This window comes from Lactuca serriola, chromosome 8 (genome assembly GCF_051521515.1).
Source record: "Lactuca serriola cultivar US96UC23 chromosome 8, Lser_US96UC23_V15, whole genome shotgun sequence".
Lineage (NCBI taxonomy): Eukaryota > Viridiplantae > Streptophyta > Magnoliopsida > Asterales > Asteraceae > Lactuca > Lactuca serriola.
In genome coordinates this window covers 123,585,929-123,604,630 of record NC_136415.1, presented here as the reverse complement: position 1 = coordinate 123,604,630, position 18,702 = coordinate 123,585,929, and the positions used below count along the sequence as shown (strand labels likewise).

The window sequence follows — 18,702 nt, the reverse complement described above, 5'->3', positions numbered from 1 at the left end:
CAATAAAATACATAAAACTTTTAAGAATATATTTTAAAGAATTTAATATTTAATTTTTCTTTTAAATAAACCAATAAAATACATGAGTTTCACAAAATATTCCAAATCAATAGCAAGTTACCATAATAAAGTGTGTATGAAATCACAATTTGCCAAGAAAGAATATATTTTAAAGATCTAAGTAATTTCGTAAATACCACCTTTTTAACGAAACAAACAGTTATTTTGTAGTAAGTATATATAAATAATTAGTTTACACTTTATAGTACATTTTTGTTAATTAACCATTATTATCAGGCGTGTATTCAACTTATTGTAGATCAAATAAAATATCTTTGAGAACGTGGAAAAGGCAAAGGGTTTGTGCTTTTGATGTGAGAAAGATGTGGCAGTGGCAGGGTCCTCTGTTTCCAATCCCTTCTTTCTCTACGACCTGTAACCATCCATCACAGTTCAACTTCAACCACTTCCGTCGCAAATTTTATTATCTTTCTATTTTTTTATTAATAAATATATTATCTCATTTGACATTTTAAAAAAAAAAAATCAAAACACCGAATACGTCATAGGAAAGAATTTATAAATCATTGGTTATTTGATTGAATTGACTAGCCGGATTTAGGTGAAAATTCCCTAAAAATACAAATTGGTGAGATGTCACTTTCAAAGAGAATAGTTATTTGTTATGACTGTTTCAATGTGTTATGTGTAAAGGACCTATATATTATAAGTTTATAATCATATAAGAGACTCGATAACTTAATATACAAATTGACTTGAGTAGGTCATTGTTTAAGGATCATACCAATTATTTGAGTAATAAACTTAGAAGCCCTTAAATATTAATTTTGGAAGCATGTACTCTAACTAAGATATAAACTGATTTAAGAACTCGCTTCTGTTACAGGCAAACTGCCTTCCCATAATATATAGAGTAAACTACAAATTGGGTCCTTGTGCTTTACTCAAATTGCAAATTTGGTCCATTTTTTGAAATCTTCCCCAAATAGTTGTTTAGTTTGTAATGTAGTCCATAATAATAATAGTATATGAAACATAAAGATGATGTACATGTGTGATTTAGCAATGCATCTACATCTATCCTGAATGATTATTTTGGCAGTTTGGATATATCTCATTATCACAATTCACTCCAAGACAAAAATACCTTTCAGAAGAATGTAACAAAAAATGGTCCTCCTGTGATCCCAAAGCAACAAAAACCAAACAAATTTAATTTTAAGTTTATCAACACTTCCAAAATTGTCATTAAACTATTCTCTCTCTTTTTTTGTCCTTTTTAAATAAGCAGATGCCAGAAGTACTACAACCAGTTTCAGCAACTTACTACATTTAGAACCTCAAACTTCATCTTCATCGTCTAAAATCAAACAATCTTGTATCTTTTCCCTGTCAAAGAATTTAAATTTCCATCATTAATATGAAGAAAAAAAACTCTGAATAAAATTACTAAATTGCCCTCACCTTATCCATTTTTGGTTCCCATTTCTTGCTCGTTCAATGATAGATTGGGGTAAAAACGAATAGAACTCCTCCATTGACGAGAGTTCCTCAGGAAGTATCTGATATTGGCAACTAGAGCAGCAAGCAGCACCGAAAAGTTCAGGGGTAGTTTGGGAATTAGTAAAAGAAGTCACGCTTTGTAAGTCACGGATTGGGCTATTGCAAATAGGGCAGAATGAGTCTGGAGGAAGTGATTCAATCGGCTTTAAATTAAACTTCTTATGACGCCTTTGAGATGCCAAATGAACATCATTGGAATCGGTGTTTGTCTCCGGAATCTTGTTAAATGGGAATGGAGTCAGCTTTCCAGCAGTCCTTACAATTGTGCATTCCCGAGAAGGATTTTCTTCCTGAGACAAATTTAGCAAGAAATGTGATTCCTTTTCCTACTTCCAAGGTTGAATTTCACTCCATTCCTTTGTGATCCATTCCATCATACCAAACAAACCCTAACTTTTTTTGTTCATATCAAACAGTAACATTTAAAATTACAATTTACCTGCAATAGTTTTACAAAAGAAGAAACCAAACCATTGATGCCACCACGAGAGTCTTTAAATTCCTCCACAATCTTCAAACTGTTATGAATTAAAAAAAATTTATTAAAATTATAGGTAAACCTTTCTCAATGTTACTACAAATATTTATAAATAAATATAAAAAGTAAAAACCTATCAAGACTGCAAAGTATGTTGAGTTCTTGAATAAGGCAATCACGTAGGGGAAGCACTACTGGAATTTCCCATCTTGCATCAGCATATTGTATATCAGCTGCTAATGAGTACCCTTGGCCCTATTGTGAAAAATATAATATTAGCAATAATTTCAATAATTAGAAACCAAAAAAAAAGCAAACCTTGACTGTGGCTGCAAGTACATGGCAAGCTATTCTGGATGTGCATGATCCCAACACAAGTTTGGTGTATCCATTTTCAATGGCAATCTGCATAGTAAATGGCATACAAAACGTAAATGAAATAGAAATGCATATGAGTTTGTTGATAAAGATATAATTTTTTTTAAATCATACCTTTTGTAAGGACAACATACGTAGGTGTGAAAGAAGGTCTTCTTTTCCAGTTGCATCACTAACAGTGTTTATTAGATTCTTCAGTGTCTCACTTCCATCACTGGTTTTTGTTGAATAGATGTTTCTGATTGGGACTATGTGCAATTCTTTTTTGGTTGGAGACAAATTTGATACAATTTCTTTAATGTCTTCAATGGCTTTATTGAAATCAGTACAAGTGATGGGATGGAGTTCAGTTTCATCAATGAAAGCTACTCCAACACCAAATACAGGTAAAGATCTGTCTCTAATTGCAGTTGCATCAAAGTTTTTCTGGGATTTGAGTTGCATCTCAGAAACAAATTGAAGAGCCACCCTGCAAAGATCATTGTATGGTTAATTACCCTTTAGTAGCTTTAAACTTAAAAAAGCACTAGCACAACTCTTAAAATGACTAATAAGCACATATGGATATTCAAATATTGCACTAAAAAGCGGGAAAAATAACCAAACAACAAATAATAAGACCTTCTTTTTGCATATTTGCATCCACTTTGTCACGTCTCTCTTTGATTCTTATTTTAATGTTCTTGATGATGCTTATTTTAATATTTGTGGTTTAGTATCACTAATAGTAACTTTATCCATGTTATGTTAATGATTGTCAGATTTTAGTGGTTATTTGATTGTTAAATGACGCTTTTGTAGTTGTATGAGAGCAACCCTGTGTAGATATGCTGTTACATATCTGTAATGGATGTTAACGACATTTTAATTAATTCAAGCTTAAAAGTAGTCAAGTAGACATGCCTCTTTGCCCCTTTTAGTGATTTTTTGTGTGTGTGTGCTTAAGTGTATGCAAAGATCATAGGTTCCTACTATGATGGTTTAGTCTGTTTTGTGCTTAAAACCAATACCAGGTCTCCAAAGTGATTTCAATTGTTCTAACACCCTAATTACATGCTACCTTTGTTATCTACAGATCAAATTTAAGGGAGCGTGGGAACATATCTGCTTCTCTTTACTAACACATAACAAGAATAGAAGTTTGTCAAAGAGGGAGAAAACAAGATATATCATATTTATTAATGAAATCGTTTCAATTCATAGCAAAAATATAACAGAACGGATCAAATAAGCCTTTAAAATTACAGACTATGTGTCGACGGGAAAGGGAAAGGGAAAGGTAACCTGGATGAAGGACCACCGGAGAAGGCCACGAGAACTTTATCAGTGGGCGAAATCATGGCATGGGAAGTGACAGCAAGCTTAAACTTTCCATAAAGGTTACTACGGAAGCAATCAGCACAGAATCTGCTACCACCTTCCCCGCCGGTGAAGATTGTGGCTTCGGCTGCCTTACACTTGAGACACGTCGTCTGGTGGCGATGGTGATTACCATCGCCATTGACATCACCATTTAACTTCTTCGTGGATGATTTTTCCACTTCATCCCCGGTGCTGTCTTTATAGCAACCCGATTCACATCCGGTGCCATTACAGGCCATTGACAATTTTTTCTCTCCCAACGGGGGTTTTTAGGGTTTTGGACTTGGTAGTTAAGAGGAACCAAACGAGAAATATGATAAAACGCCATCACCTCCTGTTTCTTTTTCTGCTTTTCGTATATTAATTTAATAACTACATCAAAATTAGTGGATCTTGTAACAAAATGACTATTTTTTAAATGAATATGACAAATTGTTTTGCAAAATAAAAATTATTTTATAAATGATATATATTATATTTATAAAAGAATATATGAAAACATAATCATTTTGTAACATAATGATTATGGCCATTTTGAAATATGTTTTCAAAAGATGATTATTTTGTAATAACATCCTAGTGACTTTGGTTGTTTTAGTGATTAACGATTAAACGTATCATTTCCGGTTTAATAAACGGAACTTGAGCAATATCTGACAAGTAGAGTTATTCGAATTTTGTTTAAAAAAAAGATTAAAAACATCACTTGCACTAATCGGATAAATGTGGCTTTTTGATTATCAAGCTGTTCATATCAAAAGACCCGAAGTTGTAACATTCAATGTCGTGTTGCATTCATATACATACATGCTTATCTTACTTGCTTAATGATACTTCAAATGGCATTTAACTAATCAAACATGCAAAAAAAAATCGAAATATAACAATAATCATTCATCTTTCAAACTAAAACTCAAAAACCATAATTTCAAACCAAATTCAAAAACAAAAAACTCCCAAAATCAAAATTGGTAATCAAGATGTACATAATATTCTACCTACCAATAATCTTTGCATGAACAAAACCCATCCTTAAAATGATGAAACCGACTTCGATCCCTCACCACAATCTCCCTTCCATAAACCTTTGAAACAAGTTTAATAGCAAGATGACAATCTGCACAAACCCTTAAATTCTTCACAACCCTAATAGGCATCCCATTAGGCGTATTAATAAGCATAAACGCAATAGCAATCTTCTCACTATGATACGATAAAGCAGTCTCCTTTTCTTCCTCTTCAATATCCGCAAGCACATTCACAACATGAGGCACATAACCCTCTAACCTCAATAATCTTGTCATCTCATTCAATTTAGTGTAGATTTCTTCATTTTGTGGATTAGATGTATCCCCCATCACAAATTGATAAACCCTATTTCCCAACTCAACTAAACTATGCCCGGGTGACTTTTGAACACCATTTGCTAACATCTTTTCTCTCACTTTTGACACGTCAGACCATCTTCTCTCAGAAGCATAGAGATTTGAGAGTAACACATAGTCACCACTGTGGTTAGGTTCAAGTTCTATGAGTTTAGCTCTTGCAAACTCGGCTAGACCTGTATGTCCATGGATTGTGCAAGCTCCTAATAAGGTTCTCCAGATGACTGCGTTTGGTTGTAATGGCATGTTGATGATGTAATCATAAGCTTGTTGTACATGACCTGATCTTCCTAATAAGTCAACCATGCATCCATGGTGTTCGATTCTTGGTTCGATCTTATACTCTTCTTTCATTCTTTTCAAATAAGTGAATCCTTCATCAACCAATCCACAGTGGCTACAAGCGTAGAGTACACCTACGAAGGTGATTTCACTAGGTGTAAGTTTTTTTCTTTCTAGTTCTTTGAAAAGATTGATTGATTCATTACCAAATCCGTTCATGGCTAAGCCGACTATGAGTGTAGTCCATGAGACTACACTCTTGTCCTTCATTTCATCAAACACCTTATGTGCTTCTTTGATGTTTCCTGTTTTTGAGTAAAGATCCAAAAGGGCGTTTGCAGCATGTGGATTTTCAGCTAACCCGACTTTAGACATGTAGACATGAACCCTCTTGCCTAATGCTAAGGCACCGAGTTCTGCACATGCAGTGAGTAGGCTAACCAAAGTGAAACCATCTGGCTCCACCTGTTCGTCAATCATGTCTCTGTAAAGAGTTAAAGTCTCGTTAGGCCTCCCGTTGAGAACAAATCCATTGATTACAGAGTTCCAAGTTACGAGGTTTCTTTCAGACATTTCCTCGAACAGTTTGTGTGCGCTTTCAGCACGTCCACATACAGCATACATATGAACCAAACCGTTTTGGACAAACACCAAAGATCCGAACCCGTTTTTAGTTGCAATGGAGTGCACCTCTTCACCCTCTTTGACAGTGATTAACCTGGCGATGGCTTTAAGAAGAAATGGGTACGTATGCGTGTCGGGTTCGACAGCAAACGACCGCATGCTGCGGTGTATATCCATGGCTGGTTTTGGGTTTTGGCTCTCAGCGTAGCCTCTAATCATTGTGTTCCAAGTGAAGATGTTTGGGCTATCGATTTGCTTAAAGATTTTGTGGGCGTAGGACATAGGTGCGGAGAGGGAGACGAGACTGAACAGCAGATGTTTGCCCATATCTGGGTTGTTGAGAGAGACGCCATGTTTGATTGAAAAGGCATGGATTTGTTTGAGTTTGTGGATTGAAGTGGCACGGGAATGCAGGATAGCTATGCACTGCTTGAGAATGGAAGGGGAATGGTCCGAGTGCATATCATCAGGATCAAATCATTGGTACGAGAAATCCTGTTGTTTTTGAGCCGACAAATTTTGAATCATATATATAAAATAAAACTAAAAACAAAAATCCATAAATAAACTCTTAAATCCCTCACAAAATTCCTAGAATGATGCAGTGTTTTTAAGTTTGAAGATTATGACAATGTTATTTGATGATGCTGTTATAATAATGGTCATTTTTTCCTCATATCCTTAATGGCAAAAAAATAAGTACACTAACATATATACACATCACTACCACATATTACACCGTTATGCTTTGTTGACCATCATTATCAAAATGGTCAATACATCTCGTTTGTTGAGGATCAAGTACACAAACCTATGCACATCACTACAACACCATATAATAGATTGCATATACAAACAAGTACACAAACATATGATTATTTTTCATTCTTTCAAAATTGCCATTTATAATTCAGACATCTGCCTTTTAAGACATTGACTATTACATTTAATACAAGAACCAAAAAACACACAAGACACTTTAGACACTTCAAAATTTCTTATACTAACAACAAACACCAAAAACCACCATTTACCCTTCAAAAACCTACAACGTTAACACCCCACCATTATTTAATCATCATCCACCCATTGTTAGCTACAAAGACAACCATGAAGAAAACCCACAAAACATAAACAAATACTTGCACTTCTTACCATCTACTAGTGCTTGCTTAACTCATTCATGGACCTAAGCAACCCATGAATAACTTCCACTGATCTTGGACACATTGGAAGATCAAACCATCCCACAAACCCACTGTTGTTTCTGGACACACTAGTCCACGAGCTGACTTGACTATCACATCTTGGCTTACCATATACGTATATAACCATTTTGGAGATCTTTGTGAGGTCATCACATTTGCAAAGAGCAGTCAAGAAAGAAAAAGAGGGGAAAAATATTTAATTAGCCTCTTTGCAAAGGCACAACTCAATAAGATATTGTTAAAAAGACACAAAGCAAATTTCCCAACATCACCATTTCTTATATCAATTAAGGACAAAGAAACAGGTGGTTTTCACAAACTTACAAATCAAAACCTCACTACACAATAAACCTAATCTACTTTCATTACAATACATTCAACCTAATCTATATCAACTAAGACACAAACAAAATCTAAACACAATCAGACTTATACACAGACTATCTTAGCTTATACAGAATGAAGAAGAGTATTCGAGAGTCAGAATGTGATGAGAGAATCGAGAGAAAACCCTAATATGTTCTTAGATCTTTTAACAACTGAATGAACGCACAGTCTTCTCTCTCATCCTTTATACCTTGGATATCAACCATGGATATAACCCGAACCAAACTTGACCCGGACTATAACCCGCGTATCAATCAACCTGATACCTGCATGTACACTTAACTACACAAAGAATACAAGCTTTACATAAAAACCCCTCAATCACATAACACTTTATTTTAAATAATAAATATGAGACTGTAAAATATTAATTCACATTTTTAACAGATATAAAATCTATCTTGTCTAATGAATAATGATCCATGTTTTATAAATAGATTTTAGTGTATACTGACATGTATTATTTTTATATGGTGGTGTTATTGAAAATCATGAAGTCGTTAAGACCATCTCCAATGCATTGAACTCATATGAGTTCAATGGATTGACACATATACATTCCATTTCCTATACAACTTTACCCATTAAACTCTATACAATTTAATGGATTGTCACATCATTTATCATTTTCTTTTTATTTATTGTTATTTTTAAAAAAATTAATTAGCATGAAATTAAAAATTAAAAACTACAATTAAAATTAACATTAATTTAAAATAAAAAATAAAAAATAATATATATATATATATATATATATATATATATATATATATATATATATATATATGTGTGTGTGTGTGTGTGTGAGGAGAGAGAATATAGAGTTCAATGGGATTGAACTCCCCATTTCCTAGTCATTTTCCTACCATGGGGATTTTGGGTTTAATGAGATTAAACTCCCCATTAAACCCGAACTATCATTGGAGATGGCCTAATCATGTTTCATAAGGATGGGTTAAACAAGGAGCTTGAATAACTTGGGTCAATTTATAGTCCACTTTCTACTTTTTCACGAGAAACGGGTCCACAAAACTTTACCCATATTTGTGTTAACGAACTCACTCATGCTTAACAAACCGTAACATAGTAGTTTAGATCGTAGAAAGAGTTCAGTTAACCAGATCAAATCGCAAAAATCTTACCAAAAATTCAAATTATTCGTCACTCCCGCCTATTGTTACTGATACAAAAAAGCTTCTGCAGCAACACAAAATGGAATGCGAATCACCATTTCCAAATTCCACCGAAGAGATCGTCGCTTCAGCTCTTCTCCTTCTATCCTCGTCTCCATGGTAACTCAATTGAATTTAACGTCATCAATTTGGTTTGATTTTACGTTGATTAATTCGTAGCTGGATCATGAATGAGTGTTTTTGTTGTGATTTGATGCGTTTAGCAGCGAGGGAACCACATGTACGTGCCATTCTGATTGTTCTGAGAGTTTGTTGGTGTGTAAATCGTGTTCGAGGTCGTCTGCTTCGTCTACTGTGAGTAGCGATGATGCATCATCGGATGAAGCTCATGGAAGCGGTCTTCGTATGGTTGCTAGTGCTATTGCTCATTCTGAACACGAGATGAAGTTTAAGGTAAATGTATATAGTTTGTGCATTTGATTCGATCGACTTGATGTTCTGTATGATAGAAAATCCGGAATTCAGTCCGATTTAGAGCTCTGATTGGACTTGCGTGTGCAAATTCTATTCGTTATTGATGAATTCCCTCAGAATCGGTTTCTATTTGAAATTTTGAACCTCGTATCCTGAATTTGGGCTTCTTAGTAACTCTCTGTTCTATGTGAACTGTTTACTTTAGCTTCCTCGAACTCAGATACACTTCAACGTACCTAATTACTTCGTTCATGATTCATTCTTTCATTTCAGCTTGAATTATTTTCATAGTTTATACTAAAATTTTATGGTTACATACGCCTTGATCGGACGCAGTTACGTCATTAGCATACTGTTCTGATCCTTCATCGTCATACTCTGTTATTAGCATTGAGTACAATAATTGTAAACAAAGAACAAGCTATAGTTATCTAAGCTAATACGATTTCTATCGATCAATGTGATCTCATAGTCTCGCCTTCTTACTGATCGATTTTTGGATTTGTCTGCAGGTGGTGAGAAAGAGCAGATCTAAGACGTTATGGATTTCCGATTGCCGGAAAAACTCTAGCGTCGAACAGAAATCTTTTGTTGTGTCCGGTAGCTCGTCGGAGACGACAGAAGGCTCGTCGTGTTTATCAGGTGGCTCCAGCAGCTTGGTTTCCAGCTCAGAAAGCTGGAAGTCGAAGACAAAGGGAGAAAAGCCGTCGGCTCCGGTTAGCTCCTCTCATCTAATCCGCCGATCTGAAGCCATATTGGAAGTGCTTGCTCACAATGGATCCGCTTCGGAAGTCCGCATACGTCAGTTGCTCGGCGACAGCCCCGACACCAGCAAAGCCTTGCGCATGTAAAACATAATCTTCCTCTTTACTTACGGTATTGGCCTATAATAGCATGCCAGGTGGCATGGCTTCCTTTCTTGATCGTTAGATTGCCCGATTTCTGTTCAAATACATAAATCAAAGGGGTTTTCTGCAATTAAAAGAAATACATGCATTCCTCCATAAAAATTCCAGAAACCATGCATTCAACCAATGAAAAATTCACAAAAATGCATTACTTGATACTTGTTTGGAAAAATATTCTTAAGGTATAAGACAATATAACTGATGCTTAAATGATAGGTTGCTGAAGAAAGAGGAGGTGAGAAGGTCAGGAGCTGGAGGGAGAACTGATCCATTCATTTATCAGGTACTTTTAATAAAAAAAATATATGCATGATTAGGTTAAGGTATATAATACAAACTCATGAAAATTTATTGGTATCAGTAGCTTTTTTACATTTAGATTTGATTTTTTAAGTTAAAAATCTTGCTTTGAATTATGTAGAATGGAATATTTTGTCATATACAAATTCAAAACCGTTTAAGTTCAAAAGTCATGCGTATAGATGTTTATAACAAAGCTTTTTACTTTAAAATTACTCAGTTGTGAACTCAATTTTTTTCATTTATTCTATCGTAAGATTCTTTAAGATATTTTTCAATAATTAGATAATTTACATAACCTAATTGACAAATAAAAAAATACAGTTTTCTTATAAGAACACATTCTAGTCATCAGCAAAGATTGAGTTTAGTATATTTTTACTTGTTCACTAAATTTTAATCTTTTTGAACTCATTTGTTCAAACTAGATATAATCTAGAACTTTAGAAGTTATCTGATTATGATTTTTTATTTTTTGCAGATAGTTGCAGGATAATTGTTATGTGGATATTTCGGTCACTAACTACAGTATATACATACAAATTATAGCAAGATCCCACTAATCGGGAAATTTTGTTTTTCAAGAAAAATATATAGATTTAATGTCTAATAATGAAATATATATAAACATATAAGACCAATTTTATGTTGTGGTTTTAGTTTATATAGAGTATTGTTTAGCAAAATACATGAGACTAATAATTGAAATGTAAGCAAAAATATCTTGTTCATGTGTCATATTTTTGTTGTCTGGTTTTAAGACTTCTGTTATATTACAAGTTGATATCTTGTAATGAATGCTTGATAATATCATGTCATATCTTGTAATTTGGGGGTTTTCTATCGGCAAATATAGAATAAAAATTTAGGTTTTCTTCCTAATTGGATATTTCATTCATGCATAAAATTGTATGAAGATTTAGGATTGTTGCTATTAGTCGAGGGATGTTTGTTATGGTTGTTATTTGGATAGAACTCACTTTAGTGCTTTTAATCCATCCTAATTTTACCATATATAAAGCACAAAATTAGTAGAGAACATGTTCCGTCCAACCATTTGCACTCCAATTTTATAATTTTTTTAACAACATTTCTTCATTCTAATGAAATATTTCTATTTATTATTTTATTGAATACATTACAAAAGATTTTTTCTTAAAATTTCTTGGCGTCAATAAAATGAACTAAAAAACCTAATACCATATTGAAATCTATATAATTTTCCTTTAGTTTTTTATACAAACTAATATGATCGTCAACAATAACAAACTTTCCAACTAATATTCATTCGGGATCCGATCTCAGAGGTCTGATCAAGACGTAAAGTGTAAACCCTAGAAACCTTCAGCCACTAAAAGAAAAGTAGAAAACCAATCGCACCCTAAAAGAATCCAACCCATGAAGCTCGAAAGTCAAAATTGAAGCCCACAAGGTGAAGGTACAAGCGCCGAGCTTGAATCCTTGAACCAGAACTCAAAATTGAAGCCACTCAAGAAGAATCAAGGTTGGGTTTTAACATCTTTATTTTCTTTGAATGCGTATAATGTATCTGATTGCAAATACTCATCTTAAATTTAGCTTTCATCTGATTATTGCAAATGGCCATCTTAAAACATAAACAACTTCCTTTTCTTTAGTTGATCATAATAATCTTGATTATTGATTGCAAATGGAGTGTGTAAGGTAAATGTTTAGTGTCTGATTTGTTTGCAATCTTAATAATTTTCATATGATTCTATCACCATAACCGAACGAAAAGCTAAAAGGCAAATGAGAAATTGTGTATATATAAAGATTTATTTCTCTCAAAAACATAAACCACCGATTCATTTTTTTGATATATCTTCAGTTGATTAAAGCAATGAAACTTGAATACAAAGAAATTTCAGGGCTATAAATTGTATAAAAAAATTTAAAAGAATAATGTAAGTAGAATGCTTTAACTGCTTGCTTGAAAGTAGGATGCTATAATCTTTTTGAGTTCCTCCCAGAGTACTTGGTCATTGAAGTCGAATTCCACAATTTTTTAACTTACTAAAACATTTGCACTAAATATTTGAATAAAAATATTTGGTTGTTTATGAAAGCACAGAAAGAGTTTTCTATAGAGATTTGAAAAAAAAAATAATGAAATATAAGAATAACCATTAGTAAAATGTTAAACATACAAGTGATACCCAATATATATATATATATATATATATATATATATATATATATATATATATATATATATATATATATATAGGGAGCGTTCAATCGAGAACATTTTCCCCGCGAGAACATTTGAGAACAAAAAGTTATATTCAAGGGATGTCCAATTATATTGGGTTGTACATCTATACAAAGATTGTGTCCATTATATAAGTCGGGATTTAAGCCGGTGGCATAATTGTAAATAAGTAAATTGCTTACATATTACATTTTATCGTAAAAAGTAATATAAGCTGGTTCCAAACATACATCGTTTGAATCCTCGAACGAATCAAAAACCCTCATCTCTCTAAACATAAAACCCTCTCGTTTCTCTCTAACATTTCAATCATTTTTCAAATATTTTCAAGAAAAACAATTCCATATGTCGTCAAAAACTGAAAAAACGCAATCGAAACTTTCATTGAAAGGTAAATATCACTTTACTCTGATTATTATCTAGTTTTTTTATAAATATCACTCGCTTTTTCGAGCTTTCCTACTATTTGTTTCATCAATATACAGGAAATCGGCATTATTCGAAAGTTTTTTTGAAATCAAACCCTAGTTAACAATTTACCTAAGTTTTCTGTTAAAATAACACTCAATTTTACTAATATTAACGATTAATTTCTTGATTTAGTGTTCTGTTACTAATATTATGATTGCAACAAAAAGTTTCATTGAAATGAAAATAAAGTCGTTTTGAAATTGCAGATGTTACTTATAATGAGAGTTTGCAATCATATAAATCATAAGACTGTGTTCAATCATATATGATTGATAGAAAAAACATGCATGAAGGTAATAAATCATATGGTTGTGTTCAATCATATATGATTGTGTTCAATCATATTAGATGTTACTAAAATATTAAAAAAAAAACATTGCAGAAAGCGGATAGACAGAAAAAACATGCATGGAGGTAATAAATCATATGATTGTGTTCAATCATATATGATTTGCTGATGAATTCTTACTTATAATGAGAGTTTGCAATCATATATGATTTGTTGATGTTATGACCTCCAAAATGATTGAATCACATTTGATTACATTTATACATAGAACAAAAACTGAATCACATCTGATTACAATCTATTTAAACAATATATTACTTATTTGTCATGAGTTGAAATAACAATATATGATTTTCTTATAATACATATATTTGTACATCTCATAAACCAATTCAAAATGGTTTATGAGATGTACAAATATATACAAAAGCAAAATGGTAACACTTAAATAATTCAATAATCAGTTCTGATTCATATATTTTATGTATACAATCAAATGTGATTTTCTAATTATATATGTTTTTTTTCAGAAAAAAACAAAGAGAAGCCTACACAGAAAAAACCTACCGAAAGCAAAACAACAAGAAAATCACCAAGAAATATAGTTCAAAAAGGTATATTTCAATCACAAATGATTATGATCACATATGATTGATATCTTTTATGTACCAAAAACATATTCAATAACATGTAATTATTATCTGTTGTAAACATTATATATACACAAAAGATATTTAATCACATGTGATTCAAATTGACTTTGTGTTTTTCTGATTATATATTCATTCTTATAATTATGTGTATAATCAAATATAATTATACACATAAATATAACACAATCTTTTTTAATCAAATATAATTACAATCTTTTATCTATACAAGATATATAAAATCACTTGTGCTTAACATCTATCAAATGACAATGCATTTTTTATAATAATAACATTTTTTTATATATATTTATGTCTCCGAAAAATCTAAGGGAGAAGGAAAAACAATCATTGAAGAAAAAACAACCAAAAAGACGTCTAAACAAAAACAAGGAAAATGTATAACTCAATCACATGTGATTATAATCAATATTAAACACTTATTACTTAAAATAATCAATTTTGATTCATATATTTTATGTGTATAATCAAATATGGTTTTCTAATTGTATATGTATTTTTTTTTTCAGAACAAAACAAAGAGAAGCCTACACAGAAAAAGCCTACCGAAAGCAAAACAACAAGAAAATCACCAAGAAATATAGTTCAAAAAGGTATATTTCAATCACAAATGATTATAAAACAAAAAAAGTAAACAAACACTCTGTTATTAATCACATATGATTGATATCTTTTATGTACCAGAAACATATTCAATAACATCTAATTATTATCTGTTGTGAACATTATATGTACACAAAAGATATTTAATCACATGTGATTTCTGATAATATCTGTATTAGTAATATATGAAAGAAAGAAATCATATGTGATTTACATTCAATTATGATTAATGAATTTTTATTTATAATGACTGTTCAATCTATAATTTATTTGATTGAAATTTTATATCTAAGAAAATCCAAAACAAAAGGAACAAAAGGGAAAAAAGACAGTTTAACAGAAAAAATAGATACAAGAATAGAGAAAAAAATGATAAAGGTATTTCTCAATCACATATGATTATAAACCATAAACACAAATCTTATATAATCAAATGTGATTACCATTATTTATATTACAAAAAATATATTCAATCACATGTGATTTACATCATGACTTGTTTTAATCATATCTGATTTATATCTACAATTATACACATTATTTAAAAATATATTCCTTCAATTACATTTGATTAAAAATAGCTATTGAAAACATAAATACTTATTTATTAGCTATTTCTTTAATCATTTTTTATTTAACTATTATCACTTGATAACATCTTTTACAGGACAAGAGATGAAAAAAGAATCAAAAATGAAAAGAAAAGCTGAAGATTCAGTTTCTGAAACGAAAGAGATTAAAAAAAGACAGAAGAAGACTGCTAATAAGCATTTTGATACAATTAGAAACAGGTATATCTTTGTTAATAACAATCTGATTTAAATCAAATATGATTTGAAACATATCAGATTAATGAATCACATATAAATTCATTAATTGTTTTGTTTGGTAATAGGTGCTCACCTGGGGCATTGCTATCAGCCATCCAAGGTTTAAATACCATTCAAAAAGATTGTGTTAAACAAATGGGATTTGGTGCTCTGTAAAAGATGAAAATGACTGAAGTCCTAGGGGCATTAAGTTGCTATGTTCTTGAGAAATTTGATCCGAAAAAAATGAAAATTATTCTTCGAGAGGGAGTTGAGATGAATGTTACAAGAGAATCAGTGAATCAAATGCTAGGATTCCTTTTAGGAAAAAAACAATTTTCAAAACTTCCATTTCGAAAAGAAAATGATAGCACTTATAATGAGTGGGATGAACAATTTGAAAACAAAAAAATGATCAGACTGCATGAGATTAAGATGAATATTGTCTCCTCGGACAATGTAGATATGAACTTCCAGATGAACTTCATTGCCTTGTTGATAAACTCTCTTATAGAATCAAGCTCATGTGGAAAAGCAAACACAAATCCCTTGAACTACATCATGAAAAATACAAACATAATCAACATTGATTGGTGCTCCTACTTGCTTGATTGTTTGGTTAAAACAAAACGATCTTTTGATCCATCCAATCCAACAAGCAATTTTGTTGGACCATATGCTTATTTAGTGGTATGTTTAATAACTTCTCTTCTATTTAATGACACTTAAAATCACATGTGGTTCAATAGTAAAATGTTTTAAATCAATTATGATTATAAAGACATAATAGTTTGCTCACATGTGATTGTAATAACAAATATTTCTTTTTTTTCCAGTTGCTTTATCTAGATAGAGTGCATTGCAGTGTAGTTCATGCTGAGAGAAAACGGCCTGTTATATGTCACTAGACATCAGAGAAAATGAAACTCAGAGAGATATACGAAAAAGAAATCGTGAAGGAATTTGGTGCAGGACATCTAAATGAGGAGTTTGTAGAAGAAGATATAAGTCAGGAGGTAAAACTAATTATAGCAGTTATACAAAAAAAACTTCTCATTAATAGATAGCCTTTATGTTTAATAATATATATTGCTAGTATAAAATTTAAATTAATTTTGATTTAGGATTGTGAAGAAATAATTTTTGATGAAGTTTAGGAAGATGAATTTGTTGATTGAAAATGGAATCAACAACTTCCCAACAAGTGTAAGATTGACTAAGTTGAAAAGTATGATCGATGAATTTTTTAGAAAAAATGTTGATGATGATGAAGATGATGAACATGATGAAGATAATGATGATCATGATGATGATGAAGATAATTAAGATAATTATTCTGGCAAGAGGTTTCATGTGAAGGTTAATATGGAAATGGTGAAGTCTGTCAATGCATAATTTGATTGTTTCTTTACTTGGACAACATTTACTTTTTCATTGGATGAATGCTTGCTAATTTATTAAGTATAAGTATTAGGTTTTAATTAGATAAAATGTTTGAACATATATATATATATATATATATATATATATATATATATATATATATATATATGATATTATGGATATGTGAAGCTTAATATGGATAAGTAGTTTATTACTTTACAAAACAATCTCTATTTTTTGGTTTAACTGTAAATCATAGTTTACACAATTTTTAATTTTAAATCATATGACTTAAAAATTTCGACAATCACATGTGATTATATACATAATCACATGTGATTATAAAACATTTTGAACATATATATATATATATATATATATATATATATATATATATATATATATATATATATGATATTATGGATACGTGAAGCTTAATATGGATAAGTAGTTTATTACTTTACAAAACAATCTCTATTTTTTGGTTTAACTGTAAATCATAGTTTAAACAATGTTTAATTTTAAATCATATGACTTAAAAATTTCGACAATCACATGTGATTATATACATAATCACATGTGATTATAAAACATTTTTTTAAATCACATATGATTTATTTGCATTTATTAAGGACATTGTATGCTTTATATATCAATCACATATGATTACAAACATAAAAAAAATTGAATACTCAATCACATATGACTATAAACTATAAAATAAAAGCAAAAAATACACAAAAAGAAAAACCACATACGATAATCATGTATAATATATGATAAGCGTATGTATAATATATGCATACACAAAAAGAAAAACCACATACGATTCAATATGTAAACATTATAAAAATCACAATTGATTATCATGTGTAATAAACAAAAATATTGGGGCATAATTGTAAATAATTTAAGAATTGTTTCCGAACATATCACATTTTAAAAATGAGGGCTATAATCATAAAAAGGAATATAAGCTGAATTGCATACATCATACATACATAGTCTGAATCCTCCATTTACGCAATCAAAAACCCTCATCTCTCTCAAAACCTCTCGCTTCTCTCTCTAACATTTCAACCATTTTAAAAAATTTTCAACGAAAACGGTACCTATGTCGTCAACAACAGAGAAGACGCCATCGAAACTTTCATTGAAAGGTAAATATCACTTAATTATCATTATTATCGATTTTTTTATGAATATCACTCGATTTTTTGAGTTTTCCTACTATTTGTTTCATCAATATACAGGAAATCAGAATTATTCAAAAGTTTTTTTGAAATGAAACCCTATTTTCGATCTCGAACGATTTACTCAAAGTTTTATGTTTAAATCGAGTTTTTCTACTCCTGTTTTGTTGAATATATATTACATCTGCATTTATTCCAACCTTATTTCGAACTAGAAATGTCGTTGCGAGTATATAGCGTTTTTCTACTATTGCTTTGTTTATAAGTTACGACTAAACACTCAATATTATGAATATTAAAGTTTAATTTCTCGATTTAGTGTTCTGTGATTCATGTATTGCGTAAATAAAGTCCGTTTGAAATTGCAGATGACACTAAATCGTTTGAAAAACAATATTCCATGAGAAAAATAGAAAAATCACGAATGAAGGTGATAAATAATATGAGTGTATTCAATCACATCTAATTCAAATTGAATTTCTCATTTTCTGATTATATATGTATTTTTATATTTCAGAAAATCCAAAACAAGAGCACAAAAAGCGAA

At 31.0% G+C, this 18,702-nt stretch overlaps 3 protein-coding genes across 3 annotated transcripts; 1 reads left to right on the top strand and 2 right to left on the bottom strand.

Annotated features, from left to right (window-relative positions):
• Positions 1 to 1,180: 1,180 nt before the first annotated feature.
• Positions 1,181 to 4,124, bottom strand: LOC145069950 (Adenine nucleotide alpha hydrolases-like superfamily protein). The gene is made up of 7 exons (XM_079016885.1): positions 3,725 to 4,124; positions 2,555 to 2,909; positions 2,381 to 2,467; positions 2,196 to 2,317; positions 2,024 to 2,102; positions 1,486 to 1,874; positions 1,181 to 1,410 (listed from the first exon to the last, which is right to left on the bottom strand). Exons 1-7 carry the CDS (start codon positions 4,039 to 4,041, stop codon positions 1,362 to 1,364), a joined length of 1,398 nt encoding a protein of 465 aa, XP_078873011.1. The 5' UTR covers positions 4,042 to 4,124; the 3' UTR covers positions 1,181 to 1,361.
• Positions 4,125 to 4,673: 549 nt separating this feature from the next.
• Positions 4,674 to 6,717, bottom strand: LOC145070638 (Tetratricopeptide repeat (TPR)-like superfamily protein). The gene has a single exon (XM_079017596.1). It carries the CDS (start codon positions 6,553 to 6,555, stop codon positions 4,801 to 4,803), a length of 1,755 nt encoding a protein of 584 aa, XP_078873722.1. The 5' UTR covers positions 6,556 to 6,717; the 3' UTR covers positions 4,674 to 4,800.
• Positions 6,718 to 8,900: 2,183 nt separating this feature from the next.
• On the top strand, positions 8,901 to 11,091 carry LOC145067362 (uncharacterized). Its single transcript, XM_079014521.1, has 5 exons — positions 8,901 to 8,980; positions 9,085 to 9,274; positions 9,808 to 10,142; positions 10,420 to 10,486; positions 10,985 to 11,091. The coding sequence occupies exons 1-5, from the start codon at positions 8,901 to 8,903 to the stop codon at positions 10,997 to 10,999; spliced, it is 687 nt and encodes a 228-aa protein (XP_078870647.1). The 3' UTR covers positions 11,000 to 11,091.
• Positions 11,092 to 18,702: the final 7,611 nt, after the last annotated feature.

Coding starts and splice junctions, on each gene's coding strand:
- LOC145069950 (XM_079016885.1), bottom strand. CDS start 4,041: ATGGCCTGTAATGGCACCGGATGTGAATCGGGTTGCTATAAAGACAGC. Junction 2,468..2,554: donor GTATGTTGTCCTTACAAAAG/GTATGATTTAAA, acceptor TTTACTATGCAG/ATTGCCATTGAAAATGGATA. Junction 2,318..2,380: donor TACTTGCAGCCACAGTCAAG/GTTTGCTTTTTT, acceptor TTTTCACAATAG/GGCCAAGGGTACTCATTAGC.
- LOC145070638 (XM_079017596.1), bottom strand. CDS start 6,555: ATGCACTCGGACCATTCCCCTTCCATTCTCAAGCAGTGCATAGCTATC.
- LOC145067362 (XM_079014521.1), top strand. CDS start 8,901: ATGGAATGCGAATCACCATTTCCAAATTCCACCGAAGAGATCGTCGCT. Junction 8,981..9,084: donor CTTCTATCCTCGTCTCCATG/GTAACTCAATTG, acceptor TGATGCGTTTAG/CAGCGAGGGAACCACATGTA. Junction 9,275..9,807: donor AACACGAGATGAAGTTTAAG/GTAAATGTATAT, acceptor ATTTGTCTGCAG/GTGGTGAGAAAGAGCAGATC.